This window comes from Haliotis rufescens, unplaced genomic scaffold (assembly GCF_023055435.1).
Source record: "Haliotis rufescens isolate VD_foot unplaced genomic scaffold, xgHalRufe1.0.p SCAF_17, whole genome shotgun sequence".
Taxonomy (NCBI): Eukaryota; Metazoa; Mollusca; class Gastropoda; order Lepetellida; family Haliotidae; genus Haliotis; species Haliotis rufescens.
Window position 1 is genome coordinate 106,535 of NW_025963857.1, and position 19,458 is coordinate 125,992.

Consider the following 19,458-nt stretch of genomic DNA (forward strand, 5'->3'; position numbering starts at 1 on the left):
GGTACACAGTATTTTATCAAGATCATGTGCGCCAATCAGATCTCAACATTCTGGAGGTGAGATGATCATAACCTGTACACTACAAAATTTCATTGTTGGAACTTGCAAAATATACGTCCATCCTTTGATCTTCTTGAGGCTAACAATAACTGTCAACATTACATGGAACTATTAAAAAAAAGGTTTTAATTTCTCTCAGCTCTCTATTTATGCCAAACGCTACCTCTACCATACTTGATACATATTATATGTGCTTGAATAGCATATGCCGTTGTAAGTAATTTGGTTTGGAAAACTTTTACTGAATAAACTGTCCACCTGGCTCTCTCTCCTCAGATTTATAAACCTATAGTGATGTCATCCTATTGTTCTCCAGTGGGAATAAATCTCATAAACAGGGATGTGAAAATATCCCGGCATTTTATATAATATTTTAAATAATTTATCTCAGTGAGTGTACCACTAGGCTACAGATATACTGATAAATCACAATGCTTGAACCATGTCTTTTTCAAGCACCATATGCCTGCAACAAATATTGTACGCCCGATTCCTAATGTTCATGGAAAGCATGTTTGAAATATAAAAATGTTGATAAACGTTGTCTTAAGTTTCTTTTGTTGGATAAAACACTTCTCCTTGGGTTTTTATGATATTTAAAACCCTTGTCCTTGGAATAAAACCTCATATACCGGTAAACCTAAAATATCCTAAAAACCCTCGGACGGGCTTTATCCTACACCTATAACATCCCCAGCTGAAACAGTTCTCTGTTACATGCCTCGCTGCCCTTACATTGAGGAGATGCAGCATTCTCTGTCCAGCTCCGAACTCTCCGTCGTCCTCACAGCTCTGGTACATGATGTCCGAGTTGGGGACTCGGATCCTGAAATACGAGTGAAGTAATCAGACAACACTCACTGAACAGGCACCTGGTGTCCTGGAGTATTCTCCTGACTTCTTATTGAAGTCCCGGACTGTCAGAAATTACTAGCATACAAATCTGACGACCGCAACATGAGACAGGTGTAGGTGGATTACGACGACGGGTATGGTGCTGACAAACCTAGAAACATAATCGAGGTGAACTGGGATTCTACCCACATCACTTGTACAAGGGGTGGCCGGGGGTTCCGAGTCAACTATGATGAACTGTGTTGCTAATAGGGCTGGGACAAGTCCAGATTTACTCCCGGACCCCCTATTACCCGACGCTACCCACTGTAGGACTCAAGGAGTTGGGAACAAAATGTCCGATTGGAATTGTTTTACTGCAGCCCTGGCAAAAACAATTTAGATTCATGTATCAAATGATCAGATCATGTGTACACTGAAGTTGACTGAAGCTTTATCTTTATTCAAACATATGCTAAAGGAATGTATGCATTGTCAGAAAGAAATGCGAACATTAGCGACTTGTAGTGTAACCACTGAGCTATGCTCAGTGTTTGTCATTAAATATATCAGGCGACTAACCACAGGTCTGAGTAGTACTGTGGGTACCCGGGTCCTACTCAGGACCCACCCGGCCCGAGTACCCGAGTTACCCATCCCAGCCCTAGTTGCTAATCAGTTTTCAACATAATCCTGTGTGCATCGATTTTAAAGGCTTGTACAGCGGGGTTGTCTTATACGTGGGGTCGCTTTATAAATGGCGATATACGGTACTATGGCTGCATGGAACTCTGGGTAGGGGAGTGAGGTTTTTACTTCTTAGGAAGGTGGAAATAATGAAGTAAGTTTTCAATCATTGCTAATAAAGTCCATCTTAAAAACAGTGTCAAGATCAATAAACAAATACAAATGAACAAATAAACAAATAAACACTGTCAACTTGTGCGCTCCTGTCCCCGAGACTCCTGTACACACCTGTAGGCCACGATGTTGTGGGTAGCTGCTGCTATCTTCCTGTTCTCCAGTAACTTATTCCTCACAAGCTCTATCTGAAACACAAAACATCTTATACAGACAGTATGTTAACTGCATGTATGTGTATTCAGTGCATGTTTATGAAAAGGGGGTGTATGTGTTTGTTTGTTTGTTGTTTAACACTCCACTCATTAATATTCCAGCTATATGAGGGTGTATATACAGGGATGCGTGTGTGTGTGTGTGTGTCTGTGTGTCTGTGTGTGTGTGCGTGCGCAAGGGTGTGTGCAAGGGTGTATGTGTGTGTGTGCAAGGGTGTATGTGTGCGAGGGTGTATGTGTGTGTACAGGGGTGTATGTGTGTGTGTGCAAGGGTGTATGTGTGTGTACAGGGGTGTATGTGTGTGTACAGGGGTGTATGTGTGTGTACAGGGATGTATGTGGGTGTGTGTGTGCAAGGGTGTATGTGTGTGTACAGGGGTGTATGTGTGTGTACAGGGGTGTATGTGTGTGTACAGGGATCTATGTGTGTGTGTGTGTGTACAGGGGTATATATATGTGTTTGTGTGTGCCAGGATGTATGTGTGTGTACAGGGGTGTATGTGTGTACAGGGTGTGTGTGTGTGTGTGTGTGTGTGTGTGTGTGTGTGTGTGTGTGTGTGTGTGTGTGTGTGTGTGTGTGTGTGTGCAGGGGTGTATGTGTGTGTAGAGGTGTGTGTGTGTGTGTGTGTGTGTGTGTGTGTGTGTGTGTGTGTGTGTGCGTACAGTGGTGTATGTGTGTGCACAGGGGTGTATGTGTGTGTACAGGGGTGTGCGTATGTGTACAGGGGTGTATGTGTGTGTACAGGGGTGTATGTGTGTGTGTACAGGGGTGTATGTGTGTGTGTACAGGGGTGTATGTGTGTGTACAGGGGTGTGTGTATGTGTGTGTACAGGGGTGTGTGTATTTGTGTGTACAGGGGTGTGTGTATTTGTGTGTACAGGGGTGTATGTGTGTGTACAGGGATGTATGTGTGTGTGTCTGTGTGCAAGGGTGTATGTGTGTGTACAGGGGTGTATATGTATGTGTGTGTGTACCAGGATGTATGTGTGTGTAAGGGTATGTGTGTGTGTACAGGGATATATGTGTGTGTGTGTGTGTAAGGGTATGTGTGTGTGTACAGGGATGTATGTGTATGTGTGTGTACAGGGATTTATGTCAGTGTGTGTGTGCCAGGGTCTATGTGTGTGTACAGGGGTGTATGTGTGTGTGAGTGTGAGTGTGTGTGTGTGTGTGTGAAAGTGTATATGTGTGTGTGTGCCAGGGTGTATGTGTGTGTACAGGGGTGTATGTGTGTGTACAGGGGTGTATGTGTGTGTACAGGGATGTATGTGGATGTACAGGGGTGCATGTGTGTGTACAGGGATGTATGTGTGTGTGTACAGGGATGTATGTGTGTGTGTACAGGGGTGTGTGTGCTCGTGTACAGGTGTGTGTGTGTGTGTGTACAGGTGTGTGTGTGTACAGGGGTGTGAGTGTGTACAGGAGGGTGTGTGTGTACAAGGGTGTTTGTGTACAGGGGTGTATGTGTGTGTACAGGGGTGTATGTGTGTGTAGAGGGTTTTATGTGTGTGTACAGGGGTGTGTGTGTGTACAGGGGTGTGTGTATGTGTACAGCGGGGAATGTGTGTGTACAGGGGGGAATGTGTGTGTACAGGGATGTATGTGTGTACAGGGGTGTTTGTGTGCATACAGGGGTGTGTGTATATGTGTGTACAGGAGTGTATGTGTGTGTACAGGGGGGTGTATGTGTGTGTACAGGGGGGAATGTGTGTGTACAGGGATGTATGTGTGTGTGTACAGGGATGTATGTGTGTACAGGGGTGTTTGTGTGCATACAGGGGTGTGTGTATATGTGTGTACAGGAGTGTATTTGTGTGTACAGGGGGGTGTATGTGTGTGTACAGGGGTGTATGTGTGTACGTGTGTGTAGAGGGGTGTATGTGTGTGTACAGGGGTGTATGTGTGTGTACAGGGGTGTATGTGTGTGTACAGGGGTGTATGTGTGTGTACAGGGGTGTATGTGTGTACAGGGGTGTATGTGTCTTTACAGGGGTGTATGTGTGTACAGGGGTGTATGTGTGTGTACAGGTGTGTATGTGTACAGGGGCGTATGTGTGTGTACAGGGGTGTATGTGTGTGTACAGGGGTCTATGTGTGTGTACAGGGGTGTATGTGTGTGTACAGGGGTTTATATGTGTGTACGGGGGTGTATGTGTGTGTACAGGGGTGTATGTGTCTGTACAGGGGTCTATGTGTGTGTACAGGGGTGTATGTGTCTGTACAGGGGTTTATGTGTGTGTACAGGGGTGTATGTGTGTGTACAGGGGTGTATGTGTGTGTACAGGGGTGTATGTGTGTACAGGGGTGTATGTGTGTGTACAGGTGTGTATGTGTACAGGTGTGTATGTGTGTGTACAGGGGTGTATGTGTGTGTACAGGGATGTATGTGTGTGTACAGGGGTGTATGTGTGTACAGGGGTGTATGTGTGTGTAAAGGTGGTGTGTGTACAGGGGTGTATGTGTGTACTGGGGTGTATGTGTGTACTGGGGTGTATGTGTGTGTACAGGTGTATATGTGTGTACAGGTGTATATGTGTGTGTACGTGTGTGTACAGGTGTGTATGTGTGTGTACAGGTGTGTATGTGTGTGTACAGGGGTGTATGTGTGTGTACAGGGGTGTATGTGTGTGTACAGGGGTGTATGTGTGTGAGTGTGTACAGGGGGGTGTGTGTGTACAAGGGTGTTTGTGTACAGGGGTGTATGTGTGTGTACAGGGGTGTATGTGTGTGTAGAGGGTTTTATGTGTGTGTACAGGGGTGTGTGTGTGTACAGGGGTGTGTGTATGTGTACAGCGGGGAATGTGTGTGTACAGGGGGGAATGTGTGTGTACAGGGATGTATGTGTGTACAGGGGTGTTTGTGTGCATACAGGGGTGTGTGTATATGTGTGTACAGGAGTGTATATGTGTGTACAGGGGGGTGTATGTGTGTGTACAGGGGGGAATGTGTGTGTACAGGGATGTATGTGTGTGTGTACAGGGATGTATGTGTGTACAGGGGTGTTTGTGTGCATACAGGGGTGTGTGTATATGTGTGTACAGGAGTGTATTTGTGTGTACAGGGGGGTGTATGTGTGTGTACAGGGGTGTATGTGTGTACGTGTGTGTAGAGGGGTGTATGTGTGTGTACAGGGGTGTATGTGTGTGTACAGGGGTCTATGTGTGTGTACAGGGGTGTATGTGTGTGTACAGGGGTGTATGTGTGTGTACAGGGGTGTATGTGTGTACAGGGGTGTATGTGTCTTTACAGGGGTGTATGTGTGTACAGGGGTGTATGTGTGTGTACAGGTGTGTATGTGTACAGGGGCGTATGTGTGTGTACAGGGGTGTATGTGTGTGTACAGGGGTCTATGTGTGTGTACAGGGGTGTATGTGTGTGTACAGGGGTTTATATGTGTGTACGGGGGTGTATGTGTGTGTACAGGGGTGTATGTGTCTGTACAGGGGTCTATGTGTGTGTACAGGGGTGTATGTGTCTGTACAGGGGTTTATGTGTGTGTACAGGGGTTTATGTGTGTGTACAGGGGTGTATGTGTGTGTACAGGGGTGTATGTGTGTACAGGGGTGTATGTGTGTGTACAGGTGTGTATGTGTACAGGTGTGTATGTGTGTGTACAGGGGTGTATGTGTGTGTACAGGGATGTATGTGTGTGTACAGGGGTGTATGTGTGTACAGGGGTGTATGTGTGTGTACAGGGATCTATGTGTGTGTGTGTGTGTACAGGGGTATATATATGTGTTTGTGTGTGCCAGGATGTATGTGTGCGAGGGTGTATGTGTGTGTACAGGGGTGTATGTGTGTGTGTGCAAGGGTGTATGTGTGTGTACAGGGGTGTATGTGTGTGTACAGGGGTGTATGTGTGTGTACAGGGATGTATGTGGGTGTGTGTGTGCAAGGGTGTATGTGTGTGTACAGGGGTGTATGTGTGTGTACAGGGGTGTATGTGTGTGTACAGGGATCTATGTGTGTGTGTGTGTGTACAGGGGTATATATATGTGTTTGTGTGTGCCAGGATGTATGTGTGTGTACAGGGGTGTATGTGTGTACAGGGGTGTGTGTGTGTGTGTGTGTGTGTGTGTGTGTGTGTGTGTGTGTGTGTGTGTGTGTGTGTGTGTGTGTGTGTGTGTGTGTGTGTGTGTGCAGGGGTGTATGTGTGTGTAGAGGTGTGTGTGTGTGTGTGTGTGTGTGTGTGTGTGTGTGTGTGTGTGTGTGTGCGTACAGTGGTGTATGTGTGTGCACAGGGGTGTATGTGTGTGTACAGGGGTGTGCGTATGTGTACAGGGGTGTATGTGTGTGTACAGGGGTGTATGTGTGTGTGTACAGGGGTGTATGTGTGTGTGTACAGGGGTGTATGTGTGTGTACAGGGGTGTGTGTATGTGTGTGTACAGGGGTGTGTGTATTTGTGTGTACAGGGGTGTGTGTATTTGTGTGTACAGGGGTGTATGTGTGTGTACAGGGATGTATGTGTGTGTGTCTGTGTGCAAGGGTGTATGTGTGTGTACAGGGGTGTATATGTATGTGTGTGTGTACCAGGATGTATGTGTGTGTAAGGGTATGTGTGTGTGTACAGGGATATATGTGTGTGTGTGTGTGTAAGGGTATGTGTGTGTGTACAGGGATGTATGTGTATGTGTGTGTACAGGGATTTATGTCAGTGTGTGTGTGCCAGGGTCTATGTGTGTGTACAGGGGTGTATGTGTGTGTGAGTGTGAGTGTGTGTGTGTGTGTGTGAAAGTGTATATGTGTGTGTGTGCCAGGGTGTATGTGTGTGTACAGGGGTGTATGTGTGTGTACAGGGGTGTATGTGTGTGTACAGGGATGTATGTGGATGTACAGGGGTGCATGTGTGTGTACAGGGATGTATGTGTGTGTGTACAGGGATGTATGTGTGTGTGTACAGGGGTGTGTGTGCTCGTGTACAGGTGTGTGTGTGTGTGTGTACAGGTGTGTGTGTGTACAGGGGTGTGAGTGTGTACAGGAGGGTGTGTGTGTACAAGGGTGTTTGTGTACAGGGGTGTATGTGTGTGTACAGGGGTGTATGTGTGTGTAGAGGGTTTTATGTGTGTGTACAGGGGTGTGTGTGTGTACAGGGGTGTGTGTATGTGTACAGCGGGGAATGTGTGTGTACAGGGGGGAATGTGTGTGTACAGGGATGTATGTGTGTACAGGGGTGTTTGTGTGCATACAGGGGTGTGTGTATATGTGTGTACAGGAGTGTATGTGTGTGTACAGGGGGGTGTATGTGTGTGTACAGGGGGGAATGTGTGTGTACAGGGATGTATGTGTGTGTGTACAGGGATGTATGTGTGTACAGGGGTGTTTGTGTGCATACAGGGGTGTGTGTATATGTGTGTACAGGAGTGTATTTGTGTGTACAGGGGGGTGTATGTGTGTGTACAGGGGTGTATGTGTGTACGTGTGTGTAGAGGGGTGTATGTGTGTGTACAGGGGTGTATGTGTGTGTACAGGGGTGTATGTGTGTGTACAGGGGTGTATGTGTGTGTACAGGGGTGTATGTGTGTACAGGGGTGTATGTGTCTTTACAGGGGTGTATGTGTGTACAGGGGTGTATGTGTGTGTACAGGTGTGTATGTGTACAGGGGCGTATGTGTGTGTACAGGGGTGTATGTGTGTGTACAGGGGTCTATGTGTGTGTACAGGGGTGTATGTGTGTGTACAGGGGTTTATATGTGTGTACGGGGGTGTATGTGTGTGTACAGGGGTGTATGTGTCTGTACAGGGGTCTATGTGTGTGTACAGGGGTGTATGTGTCTGTACAGGGGTTTATGTGTGTGTACAGGGGTGTATGTGTGTGTACAGGGGTGTATGTGTGTGTACAGGGGTGTATGTGTGTACAGGGGTGTATGTGTGTGTACAGGTGTGTATGTGTACAGGTGTGTATGTGTGTGTACAGGGGTGTATGTGTGTGTACAGGGATGTATGTGTGTGTACAGGGGTGTATGTGTGTACAGGGGTGTATGTGTGTGTAAAGGTGGTGTGTGTACAGGGGTGTATGTGTGTACTGGGGTGTATGTGTGTACTGGGGTGTATGTGTGTGTACAGGTGTATATGTGTGTACAGGTGTATATGTGTGTGTACGTGTGTGTACAGGTGTGTATGTGTGTGTACAGGTGTGTATGTGTGTGTACAGGGGTGTATGTGTGTGTACAGGGGTGTATGTGTGTGTACAGGGGTGTATGTGTGTGAGTGTGTACAGGGGGGTGTGTGTGTACAAGGGTGTTTGTGTACAGGGGTGTATGTGTGTGTACAGGGGTGTATGTGTGTGTAGAGGGTTTTATGTGTGTGTACAGGGGTGTGTGTGTGTACAGGGGTGTGTGTATGTGTACAGCGGGGAATGTGTGTGTACAGGGGGGAATGTGTGTGTACAGGGATGTATGTGTGTACAGGGGTGTTTGTGTGCATACAGGGGTGTGTGTATATGTGTGTACAGGAGTGTATATGTGTGTACAGGGGGGTGTATGTGTGTGTACAGGGGGGAATGTGTGTGTACAGGGATGTATGTGTGTGTGTACAGGGATGTATGTGTGTACAGGGGTGTTTGTGTGCATACAGGGGTGTGTGTATATGTGTGTACAGGAGTGTATTTGTGTGTACAGGGGGGTGTATGTGTGTGTACAGGGGTGTATGTGTGTACGTGTGTGTAGAGGGGTGTATGTGTGTGTACAGGGGTCTATGTGTGTGTACAGGGGTGTATGTGTGTGTACAGGGGTGTATGTGTGTGTACAGGGGTGTATGTGTGTACAGGGGTGTATGTGTCTTTACAGGGGTGTATGTGTGTACAGGGGTGTATGTGTGTGTACAGGTGTGTATGTGTACAGGGGCGTATGTGTGTGTACAGGGGTGTATGTGTGTGTACAGGGGTCTATGTGTGTGTACAGGGGTGTATGTGTGTGTACAGGGGTTTATATGTGTGTACGGGGGTGTATGTGTGTGTACAGGGGTGTATGTGTCTGTACAGGGGTCTATGTGTGTGTACAGGGGTGTATGTGTCTGTACAGGGGTTTATGTGTGTGTACAGGGGTGTATGTGTGTGTACAGGGGTGTATGTGTGTGTACAGGGGTGTATGTGTGTACAGGGGTGTATGTGTGTGTACAGGTGTGTATGTGTACAGGTGTGTATGTGTGTGTACAGGGGTGTATGTGTGTGTACAGGGATGTATGTGTGTGTACAGGGGTGTATGTGTGTACAGGGGTGTATGTGTGTGTACAGGGATCTATGTGTGTGTGTGTGTGTACAGGGGTATATATATGTGTTTGTGTGTGCCAGGATGTATGTGTGTGTACAGGGGTGTATGTGTGTACAGGTGTGTGTGTGTGTGTGTGTGTGTGTGTGTGTGTGTGTGTGTGTGTGTGTGTGTGTGTGTGTGTGTGTGTGTGTGCAGGGGTGTATGTGTGTGTAGAGGTGTGTGTGTGTGTGTGTGTGTGTGTGTGTGTGTGTGTGTGTGTGTGTGTGTGTGTGTGTGTGTGTGTGCGTACAGTGGTGTATGTGTGTGCACAGGGGTGTATGTGTGTGTACAGGGGTGTGCGTATGTGTACAGGGGTGTATGTGTGTGTACAGGGGTGTATGTGTGTGTGTACAGGGGTGTATGTGTGTGTGTACAGGGGTGTATGTGTGTGTACAGGGGTGTGTGTATGTGTGTGTACAGGGGGGTGTGTATTTGTGTGTACAGGGGTGTGTGTATTTGTGTGTACAGGGGTGTATGTGTGTGTACAGGGATGTATGTGTGTGTGTCTGTGTGCAAGGGTGTATGTGTGTGTACAGGGGTGTATATGTATGTGTGTGTGTACCAGGATGTATGTGTGTGTAAGGGTATGTGTGTGTGTACAGGGATATATGTGTGTGTGTGTGTGTAAGGGTATGTGTGTGTGTACAGGGATGTATGTGTATGTGTGTGTACAGGGATTTATGTCAGTGTGTGTGTGCCAGGGTCTATGTGTGTGTACAGGGGTGTATGTGTGTGTGAGTGTGTGTGTGTGTGTGTGAAAGTGTATATGTGTGTGTGTGCCAGGGTGTATGTGTGTGTACAGGGGTGTATGTGTGTGTACAGGGGTGTATGTGTGTGTACAGGGATGTATGTGGATGTACAGGGGTGCATGTGTGTGTACAGGGATGTATGTGTGTGTGTACAGGGATGTATGTGTGTGTGTACAGGGGTGTGTGTGCTCGTGTACAGCTGTGTGTGTGTGTGTGTGTACAGGTGTGTGTGTGTACAGGGGTGTGAGTGTGTACAGGAGGGTGTGTGTGTACAAGGGTGTTTGTGTACAGGGGTGTATGTGTGTGTACAGGGGTGTATGTGTGTGTAGAGGGTTTTATGTGTGTGTACAGGGGTGTGTGTGTGTACAGGGGTGTGTGTATGTGTACAGCGGGGAATGTGTGTGTACAGGGGGGAATGTGTGTGTACAGGGATGTATGTGTGTACAGGGGTGTTTGTGTGCATACAGGGGTGTGTGTATATGTGTGTACAGGAGTGTATGTGTGTGTACAGGGGGGTGTATGTGTGTGTACAGGGGGCAATGTGTGTGTACAGGGATGTATGTGTGTACAGGGGTGTTTGTGTGCATACAGGGGTGTGTGTATATGTGTGTACAGGAGTGTATTTGTGTGTACAGGGGGGTGTATGTGTGTGTACAGGGGTGTATGTGTGTACGTGTGTGTAGAGGGGTGTATGTGTGTGAACAGGGGTGTATGTGTGTGTACAGGGGTGTATGTGTGTGTACAGGGGTGTATGTGTGTGTACAGGGGTGTATGTGTGTACAGGGGTGTATGTGTCTTTACAGGGGTGTATGTGTGTACAGGGGTGTATGTGTGTGTACAGGTGTGTATGTGTACAGGGGCGTATGTGTGTGTACAGGGGTGTATGTGTGTGTACAGGGGTCTATGTGTGTGTACAGGGGTGTATGTGTGTGTACAGGGGTTTATATGTGTGTACGGGGGTGTATGTGTGTGTACAGGGGTGTATGTGTCTGTACAGGGGTCTATGTGTGTGTACAGGGGTGTATGTGTCTGTACAGGGGTTTATGTGTGTGTACAGGGGTGTATGTGTGTGTACAGGGGTGTATGTGTGTGTACAGGGGTGTATGTGTGTACAGGGGTGTATGTGTGTGTAAAGGTGGTGTGTGTACAGGGGTGTATGTGTGTACTGGGGTGTATGTGTGTACTGGGGTGTATGTGTGTGTACAGGTGTATATGTGTGTACAGGTGTATATGTGTGTGTACGTGTGTGTACAGGTGTGTATGTGTGTGTACAGGTGTGTATGTGTGTGTACAGGGGTGTATGTGTGTGTACAGGGGTGTATGTGTGTGTACAGGGGTGTATGTGTGTGAGTGTGTACAGGGGGGTGTGTGTGTACAAGGGTGTTTGTGTACAGGGGTGTATGTGTGTGTACAGGGGTGTATGTGTGTGTAGAGGGTTTTATGTGTGTGTACAGGGGTGTGTGTGTGTACAGGGGTGTGTGTATGTGTACAGCGGGGAATGTGTGTGTACAGGGGGGAATGTGTGTGTACAGGGATGTATGTGTGTACAGGGGTGTTTGTGTGCATACAGGGGTGTGTGTATATGTGTGTACAGGAGTGTATATGTGTGTACAGGGGGGTGTATGTGTGTGTACAGGGGGGAATGTGTGTGTACAGGGATGTATGTGTGTGTGTACAGGGATGTATGTGTGTACAGGGGTGTTTCTGTGCATACAGGGGTGTGTGTATATGTGTGTACAGGAGTGTATTTGTGTGTACAGGGGGGTGTATGTGTGTGTACAGGGGTGTATGTGTGTACGTGTGTGTAGAGGGGTGTATGTGTGTGTACAGGGGTGTATGTGTGTGTACAGGGGTCTATGTGTGTGTACAGGGGTGTATGTGTGTGTACAGGGGTGTATGTGTGTGTACAGGGGTGTATGTGTGTACAGGGGTGTATGTGTCTTTACAGGGGTGTATGTGTGTACAGGGGTGTATGTGTGTGTACAGGTGTGTATGTGTACAGGGGCGTATGTGTGTGTACAGGGGTGTATGTGTGTGTACAGGGGTCTATGTGTGTGTACAGGGGTGTATGTGTGTGTACAGGGGTTTATATGTGTGTACGGGGGTGTATGTGTGTGTACAGGGGTGTATGTGTCTGTACAGGGGTCTATGTGTGTGTACAGGGGTGTATGTGTCTGTACAGGGGTTTATGTGTGTGTACAGGGGTGTATGTGTGTGTACAGGGGTGTATGTGTGTGTACAGGGGTGTATGTGTGTACAGGGGTGTATGTGTGTGTACAGGTGTGTATGTGTACAGGTGTGTATGTGTGTGTACAGGGGTGTATGTGTGTGTACAGGGATGTATGTGTGTGTACAGGGGTGTATGTGTGTACAGGGGTGTATGTGTGTGTACAGGGATCTATGTGTGTGTGTGTGTGTACAGGGGTATATATATGTGTTTGTGTGTGCCAGGATATATGTGTGTGTACAGGGGTGTATGTGTGTACAGGGGTGTGTGTGTGTGTGTGTGTGTGTGTGTGTGTGTGTGTGTGTGTGTGTGTGTGTGTGTGTGCAGGGGTGTATGTGTGTGTAGAGGTGTGTGTGTGTGTGTGTGTGTGTGTGTGTGTGTGTGTGTGTGTGTGTGTGTGTGTGTGTGTGTGTGTGTGTGTGTGTGTGTGTGCGCGTGCGTACAGTGAGTGAGTGAGTGAGTATGGTTTTACGCCGCTTTTAGCAATATTCCAGCAATATCACGGCGGGGGACACCAGAAATGGGCTTCACACATTGTGCCCATGTCGGGAATCGAACCCGGGTCTTCGGCGTGACGAGCGAACGCTTTAACCACTAGGCTACCCGACCGCCCCTCGCGTGCGTACAGTGGTGTATGTGTGTGCACAGGGGTGTATGTGTGTGTACAGGGGTGTGCGTATGTGTACAGGGGTGTATGTGTGTGTACAGGGGTGTATGTGTGTGTGTACAGGGGTGTATGTGTGTGTGTACAGGGGTGTATGTGTGTGTACAGGGGTGTGTGTATGTGTGTGTACAGGGGTGTGTGTATTTGTGTGTACAGGGGTGTGTGTATTTGTGTGTACAGGGGTGTATGTGTGTGTGAGTGTGAGTGTGTGTGTGTGTGTGTGAAAGTGTATATGTGTGTGTGTGCCAGGGTGTATGTGTGTGTACAGGGGTGTATGTGTGTGTACAGGGGTGTATGTGTGTGTACAGGGATGTATGTGGATGTACAGGGGTGCATGTGTGTGTACAGGGATGTATGTGTGTGTGTACAGGGATGTATGTGTGTGTGTACAGGGGTGTGTGTGCTCGTGTACAGGTGTGTGTGTGTGTGTGTACAGGTGTGTGTGTGTACAGGGGTGTGAGTGTGTACAGGAGGGTGTGTGTGTACAAGGGTGTTTGTGTACAGGGGTGTATGTGTGTGTACAGGGGTGTATGTGTGTGTAGAGGGTTTTATGTGTGTGTACAGGGGTGTGTGTGTGTACAGGGGTGTGTGTATGTGTACAGCGGGGAATGTGTGTGTACAGGGGGGAATGTGTGTGTACAGGGATGTATGTGTGTACAGGGGTGTTTGTGTGCATACAGGGGTGTGTGTATATGTGTGTACAGGAGTGTATGTGTGTGTACAGGGGGGTGTATGTGTGTGTACAGGGGGGAATGTGTGTGTACAGGGATGTATGTGTGTGTGTACAGGGATGTATGTGTGTACAGGGGTGTTTGTGTGCATACAGGGGTGTGTGTATATGTGTGTACAGGAGTGTATTTGTGTGTACAGGGGGGTGTATGTGTGTGTACAGGGGTGTATGTGTGTACGTGTGTGTAGAGGGGTGTATGTGTGTGTACAGGGGTGTATGTGTGTGTACAGGGGTGTATGTGTGTGTACAGGGGTGTATGTGTGTGTACAGGGGTGTATGTGTGTACAGGGGTGTATGTGTCTTTACAGGGGTGTATGTGTGTACAGGGGTGTATGTGTGTGTACAGGTGTGTATGTGTACAGGGGCGTATGTGTGTGTACAGGGGTGTATGTGTGTGTACAGGGGTCTATGTGTGTGTACAGGGGTGTATGTGTGTGTACAGGGGTTTATATGTGTGTACGGGGGTGTATGTGTGTGTACAGGGGTGTATGTGTCTGTACAGGGGTCTATGTGTGTGTACAGGGGTGTATGTGTCTGTACAGGGGTTTATGTGTGTGTACAGGGGTGTATGTGTGTGTACAGGGGTGTATGTGTGTGTACAGGGGTGTATGTGTGTACAGGGGTGTATGTGTGTGTACAGGTGTGTATGTGTACAGGTGTGTATGTGTGTGTACAGGGGTGTATGTGTGTGTACAGGGATGTATGTGTGTGTACAGGGGTGTATGTGTGTACAGGGGTGTATGTGTGTGTAAAGGTGGTGTGTGTACAGGGGTGTATGTGTGTACTGGGGTGTATGTGTGTACTGGGGTGTATGTGTGTGTACAGGTGTATATGTGTGTACAGGTGTATATGTGTGTGTACGTGTGTGTACAGGTGTGTATGTGTGTGTACAGGTGTGTATGTGTGTGTACAGGGGTGTATGTGTGTGTACAGGGGTGTATGTGTGTGTACAGGGGTGTATGTGTGTGAGTGTGTACAGGGGGGTGTGTGTGTACAAGGGTGTTTGTGTACAGGGGTGTATGTTTGTGTACAGGGGTGTATGTGTGTGTAGAGGGTTTTATGTGTGTGTACAGGGGTGTGTGTGTGTACAGGGGTGTGTGTATGTGTACAGCGGGGAATGTGTGTGTACAGGGGGGAATGTGTGTGTACAGGGATGTATGTGTGTACAGGGGTGTTTGTGTGCATACAGGGGTGTGTGTATATGTGTGTACAGGAGTGTATATGTGTGTACAGGGGGGTGTATGTGTGTGTACAGGGGGGAATGTGTGTGTACAGGGATGTATGTGTGTGTGTACAGGGATGTATGTGTGTACAGGGGTGTTTCTGTGCATACAGGGGTGTGTGTATATGTGTGTACAGGAGTGTATTTGTGTGTACAGGGGGGTGTATGTGTGTGTACAGGGGTGTATGTGTGTACGTGTGTGTAGAGGGGTGTATGTGTGTGTACAGGGGTGTATGTGTGTGTACAGGGGTCTATGTGTGTGTACAGGGGTGTATGTGTGTGTACAGGGGTGTATGTGTGTGTACAGGGGTGTATGTGTGTACAGGGGTGTATGTGTCTTTACAGGGGTGTATGTGTGTACAGGGGTGTATGTGTGTGTACAGGTGTGTATGTGTACAGGGGCGTATGTGTGTGTACAGGGGTGTATGTGTGTGTACAGGGGTCTATGTGTGTGTACAGGGGTGTATGTGTGTGTACAGGGGTTTATATGTGTGTACGGGGGTGTATGTGTGTGTACAGGGGTGTATGTGTCTGTACAGGGGTCTATGTGTGTGTACAGGGGTGTATGTGTCTGTACAGGGGTTTATGTGTGTGTACAGGGGTGTATGTGTGTGTACAGGGGTGTATGTGTGTGTACAGGGGTGTATGTGTGTACAGGGGTGTATGTGTGTGTACAGGTGTGTATGTGTACAGGTGTGTATGTGTGTGTACAGGGGTGTATGTGTGTGTACAGGGATGTATGTGTGTGTACAGGGGTGTATGTGTGTACAGGGGTGTATGTGTGTGTACAGGTGTGTATGTGTGTGTACAGGGGTGTATGTGTGTGTACAGGTGTGTATGTGTGTGTACAGGGGTGTATGTGTGTGTACAGGGGTGTATGTGTGTGTACAGGTGTGTATGTGTACAGGTGTGTATGTGTGTGTACAGGGGTGTATGTGTGTGTACAGGGGTGTATGTGTGTGTACAGGGATGTATGTGTGTGTACAGGGGTCTATGTGTGTGTACAGGGGTGTATGTGTCTGTACAGGGGTTTATGTGTGTGTACAGGGGTGTATGTGTGTGTACAGGGGTGTATGTGTGTGTACAGGGGTGTATGTGTGTACAGGGGTGTATGTGTGTGTACAGGTGTGTATGTGTACAGGTGTGTATGTGTGTGTACAGGGATGTATGTGTGTGTACAGGGATGTATGTGTGTGTACAGGGGTGTATGTGTGTACAGGGGTGTATGTGTGTGTAAAGGTGGTGTGTGTACAGGGGTGTATGTGTGTACTGGGGTGTATGTGTGTACTGGGGTGTATGTGTGTGTACAGGTGTATATGTGTGTACAGGTGTATATGTGTGTGTACATGTGTGTACAGGTGTGTATGTGTGTGTACAGGGGTGTATGTGTGTGTACAGGGGTGTATGTGTGTCTACAGGGGTGTATGTGTGTGTGTGTGTACAGGGGTATATATATGTGTGTGTGTGTGTGTGTGTGCCAGGATGTATGTGTGTTTACAGGGGTGTATGTGTGTGTACAGGGGTGAATATGTGTGTACAGGGATGTATGTGTGTGTGCTAGGGTGTATGTGTGTGTACAGGTGTGTGTGTGTGTGTACAGGTGTGTGTGTGTGTGTGTGTGTGTGTGTGTGTGTGTGTGTGTGTGTGTGTGTGTGTGTGTGTGTGTGTGTGTGTACAGGTGTGTGTGTGTGTGTGTGTGTGTGTGTGTGTGTGTGTGTGTGTGTAGAGGGATTTATGTCAGTGTGTGTGTGCCAGGGTCTATGTGTGTGTACAGGGGTGTATGTGTGTGTGAGTGTGTGTGTGCTAGAGTGTATGTGTGTGTGTGTGCCAGGGTGTATGTGTGTGTACAGGGGTGTATGTGTGTGTACAGGGGTTTATGTGTGTGTACAGGGGTGTATGTGTGTGTACAGGAGTGTATGTGTGTGTACAGGGGTGTATGTGTGTGTACAGGGGTGTATGTGGATGTACAGGGGTGTATGTGTGTGTACAGGGGTTTATGTGTGTGTACAGGGGTGCATGTGTGTGCCAGGGTGTATGTGTGTGCCAGGGTGTATGTGTGTGTACAGGGGTGTATGTGTGTGTACAGGGGTTTATGTGTGTGTACAGGGGTATATGTGTGTGCCAGGGTGTATGTGTGTGTACAGGGGTGTATGTGGATGTACAGGGGTGTATGTGTGTGTACAGAGGTGTATGTGTGTGTACAGGGGTGTGTATGTGTACAGGGGTGTATGTGTGTACAGGGGTGTATGTGTGTACAGGTGTGTATGTGTGTGTACAGGGGTGTATGTGTGTGTACAGGGGTGTATGTGTGTGTACAGGGGTGTATGTGTGTACAGCGGTGTATGTGTGTACAGGTGTGTATGTGTGTGTACAGGGGTGTATGTGTGTGTACAGGTGTGTATGTGTACAGGGGTGTATGTGTGTGTACAGGGGTGTATGTGTGTGTACAGGGATGTATGTGTGTGTACAGGGGCGTATGTGTGTACAGGGGTGTATGTGTGTGTACAGGGGTGTATGTGTGTGTACAGGGGTGTATGTGTGTGTAAAGGTGGTGTGTGTACAGGGGTGTATGTGTGTACAGGGGTGTATGTGTGTGTAAAGGTGGTGTGTGTACAGGGGTGTATGTGTGTACAGGGGTGTATGTGTGTACAGGGGTGTGTGCGTTTGTACAGGTGTGTATGTGTGTGTACAGGTGTGTACGTGTGTGTACAGGTGTGTATGTGTGTGTTCAGGTGTGTGTGTGTACAGGGGTGTATGTGTGTACAGGGGTGTTTGTGTGCATACAGGGGTGTGTGTATATGTGTGTACAGGAGTGTATTTGTGTGTACAGGGGGGTGTATGTGTGTGTACAGGGGTTTATGTGTGTACGTGTGTGTAGAGGGGTGTATGTGTGTGTACAGGGGTGTATGTGTGTGTACAGGGGTCTATGTGTGTGTACAGGGGTGTATGTGTGTGTACAGGGGTGTATGTGTGTGTACAGGGGTCTATGTGTGTGTACAGGGGTGTATGTGTGTGTACAGGGGTTTATGTGTGTGTACAGGGGTGTATGTGTGTGTACAGGGGTGTATGTGTGTACAGGGGTGTATGCGTGTGTACAGGTGTGTACGTGTGTGTACAGGTGTGTATGTGTGTGTACAGGTGTGTATGTGTGTGTACAGGTGTGTGTGTGTACAGGGGTGTATGTGTGTACAGGGATGTATGTGTGTACAGGTGTGTATGTGTGTGTACAGGTGTGTATGTGTGTGTACAGGGGTGTATGTGTGTGTACAGGGGTGTATTTGTGTACAGGGGTGTATGTGTGTGTACGTGTGTACAGGTGTGTATGTGTACAGGTGTAGATGTGTACAGGGGTGTATGTGTGTGTACAGGGGTGTATGTGTACAGGGGTGTATGTGTGTGTACAGGGGTGTATGTGTGTGTACAGGGGTGTATGTGTGTGTACAGGGGTGTGTGTGTGTACATGGGTGTATGTGTACATGGGTGTATGTGTGTGTACAGGGGTGTATGTGTGTGACTCATTTGGTGTTCTCATCAAATACAAATAACTCACTCCAAGGGTAACCTGTGAAAACAAAATGTAAATATAACACCCATGAAGAATTTAAATATTTCACTAAAAATGAATAGTGACCCTGAGCTGCCAGTAACAATCATCATGATTAAACATCATCATACCTCTTCCTTTTTGAAAACTGCCGCCAGATGAGACTGGAACTTGCTTTTCCGATCCCACAAGAATTCACTGTGGTAGATGACTGGGCAGGGGGCTTCCTCTGGGGAACAACATGCATCAGTGTTAATCAGATTTGTACTTGTAGGAGGGAGAGGGAGAGGGAGAGAGGGAGAGAGAGAGGGAGAGGGAGAGAGGGAGAGGGAGAGAGGGAGAGAGAGAGAGGGAGAGGGAGAGAGGGAGAGGGAGGGAGGGGAGGAGGGAAGTGGATGAGGGAGGTGATGAGGGTGGTGGAGGGGGGAGGTGAGGGGAAATAGAGGATATAATAGCAATTATTAAATGCCTGGCTTAGAAATAAACATTTCTACACTAATCTGCAAAAATGATCTGCCATTGACGTAATAGTACAAGCGTTAGCTCACTATTCCTTCCTGAAGTTCCTAGTCTCGACCTACCAGACAATTAGAAGTGTGCTGTATTACCGGTAAATACTATGATATGGAAAAATTAAATAATATTACATAAACATTTGGAAAATACCTGTATATTATATTTTCAAAATCATACATTTTTTCATCTTTATCTGTGATCGAAGAAGGGAAATTATTCGGGACCAGTTTCCTGTATATAATATGTCTATTATCCATACATTGTGACCATAGCAACATCCAATAAAATGGCGGACATTAATGAAGGGGTTAAAACCGTGTGGGGAAAGGAGTTTTTTTTATTGAGGTTCATTACAAATAACAGATGACAGAAAGCATACAATACATTGTGGTACGTATCGTAACACACGAATCATTATTGCAATACTTTGCAATATGAAAGTCAAGCCAATGCCCATTCATCTTCCGCGTCAAGAGAGTAAACTGACTATAAAAGTCCAGTTTCCACCCTTGTCAAACTAGGCTGGTAGTATGGAGTTATACTTTGGCTGGACGAACAAGTCTATGCATAGTCCAATCAAAATCCGA

General features: G+C 47.5%; 1 protein-coding gene across 2 annotated transcripts in view; it reads right to left on the minus strand.

Annotated features, from left to right (window-relative positions):
• The window catches only part of LOC124121849 (protein IMPACT-like), a 35,675-nt gene that overhangs the window by 3,498 nt on the left and 12,719 nt on the right, over positions 1 to 19,458 (minus strand). For both annotated transcript variants that reach the window (XM_048397378.1, XM_048397377.1), the window contains exons 7-9: positions 18,487 to 18,584; positions 1,870 to 1,943; positions 796 to 886 (exon numbers count right to left, since the gene is read on the minus strand). In XM_048397378.1, the coding sequence (XP_048253335.1) occupies positions 796 to 886; positions 1,870 to 1,943; positions 18,487 to 18,584 (263 nt within the window). The remainder of the gene's footprint in view (positions 1 to 795; positions 887 to 1,869; positions 1,944 to 18,486; positions 18,585 to 19,458) is intronic.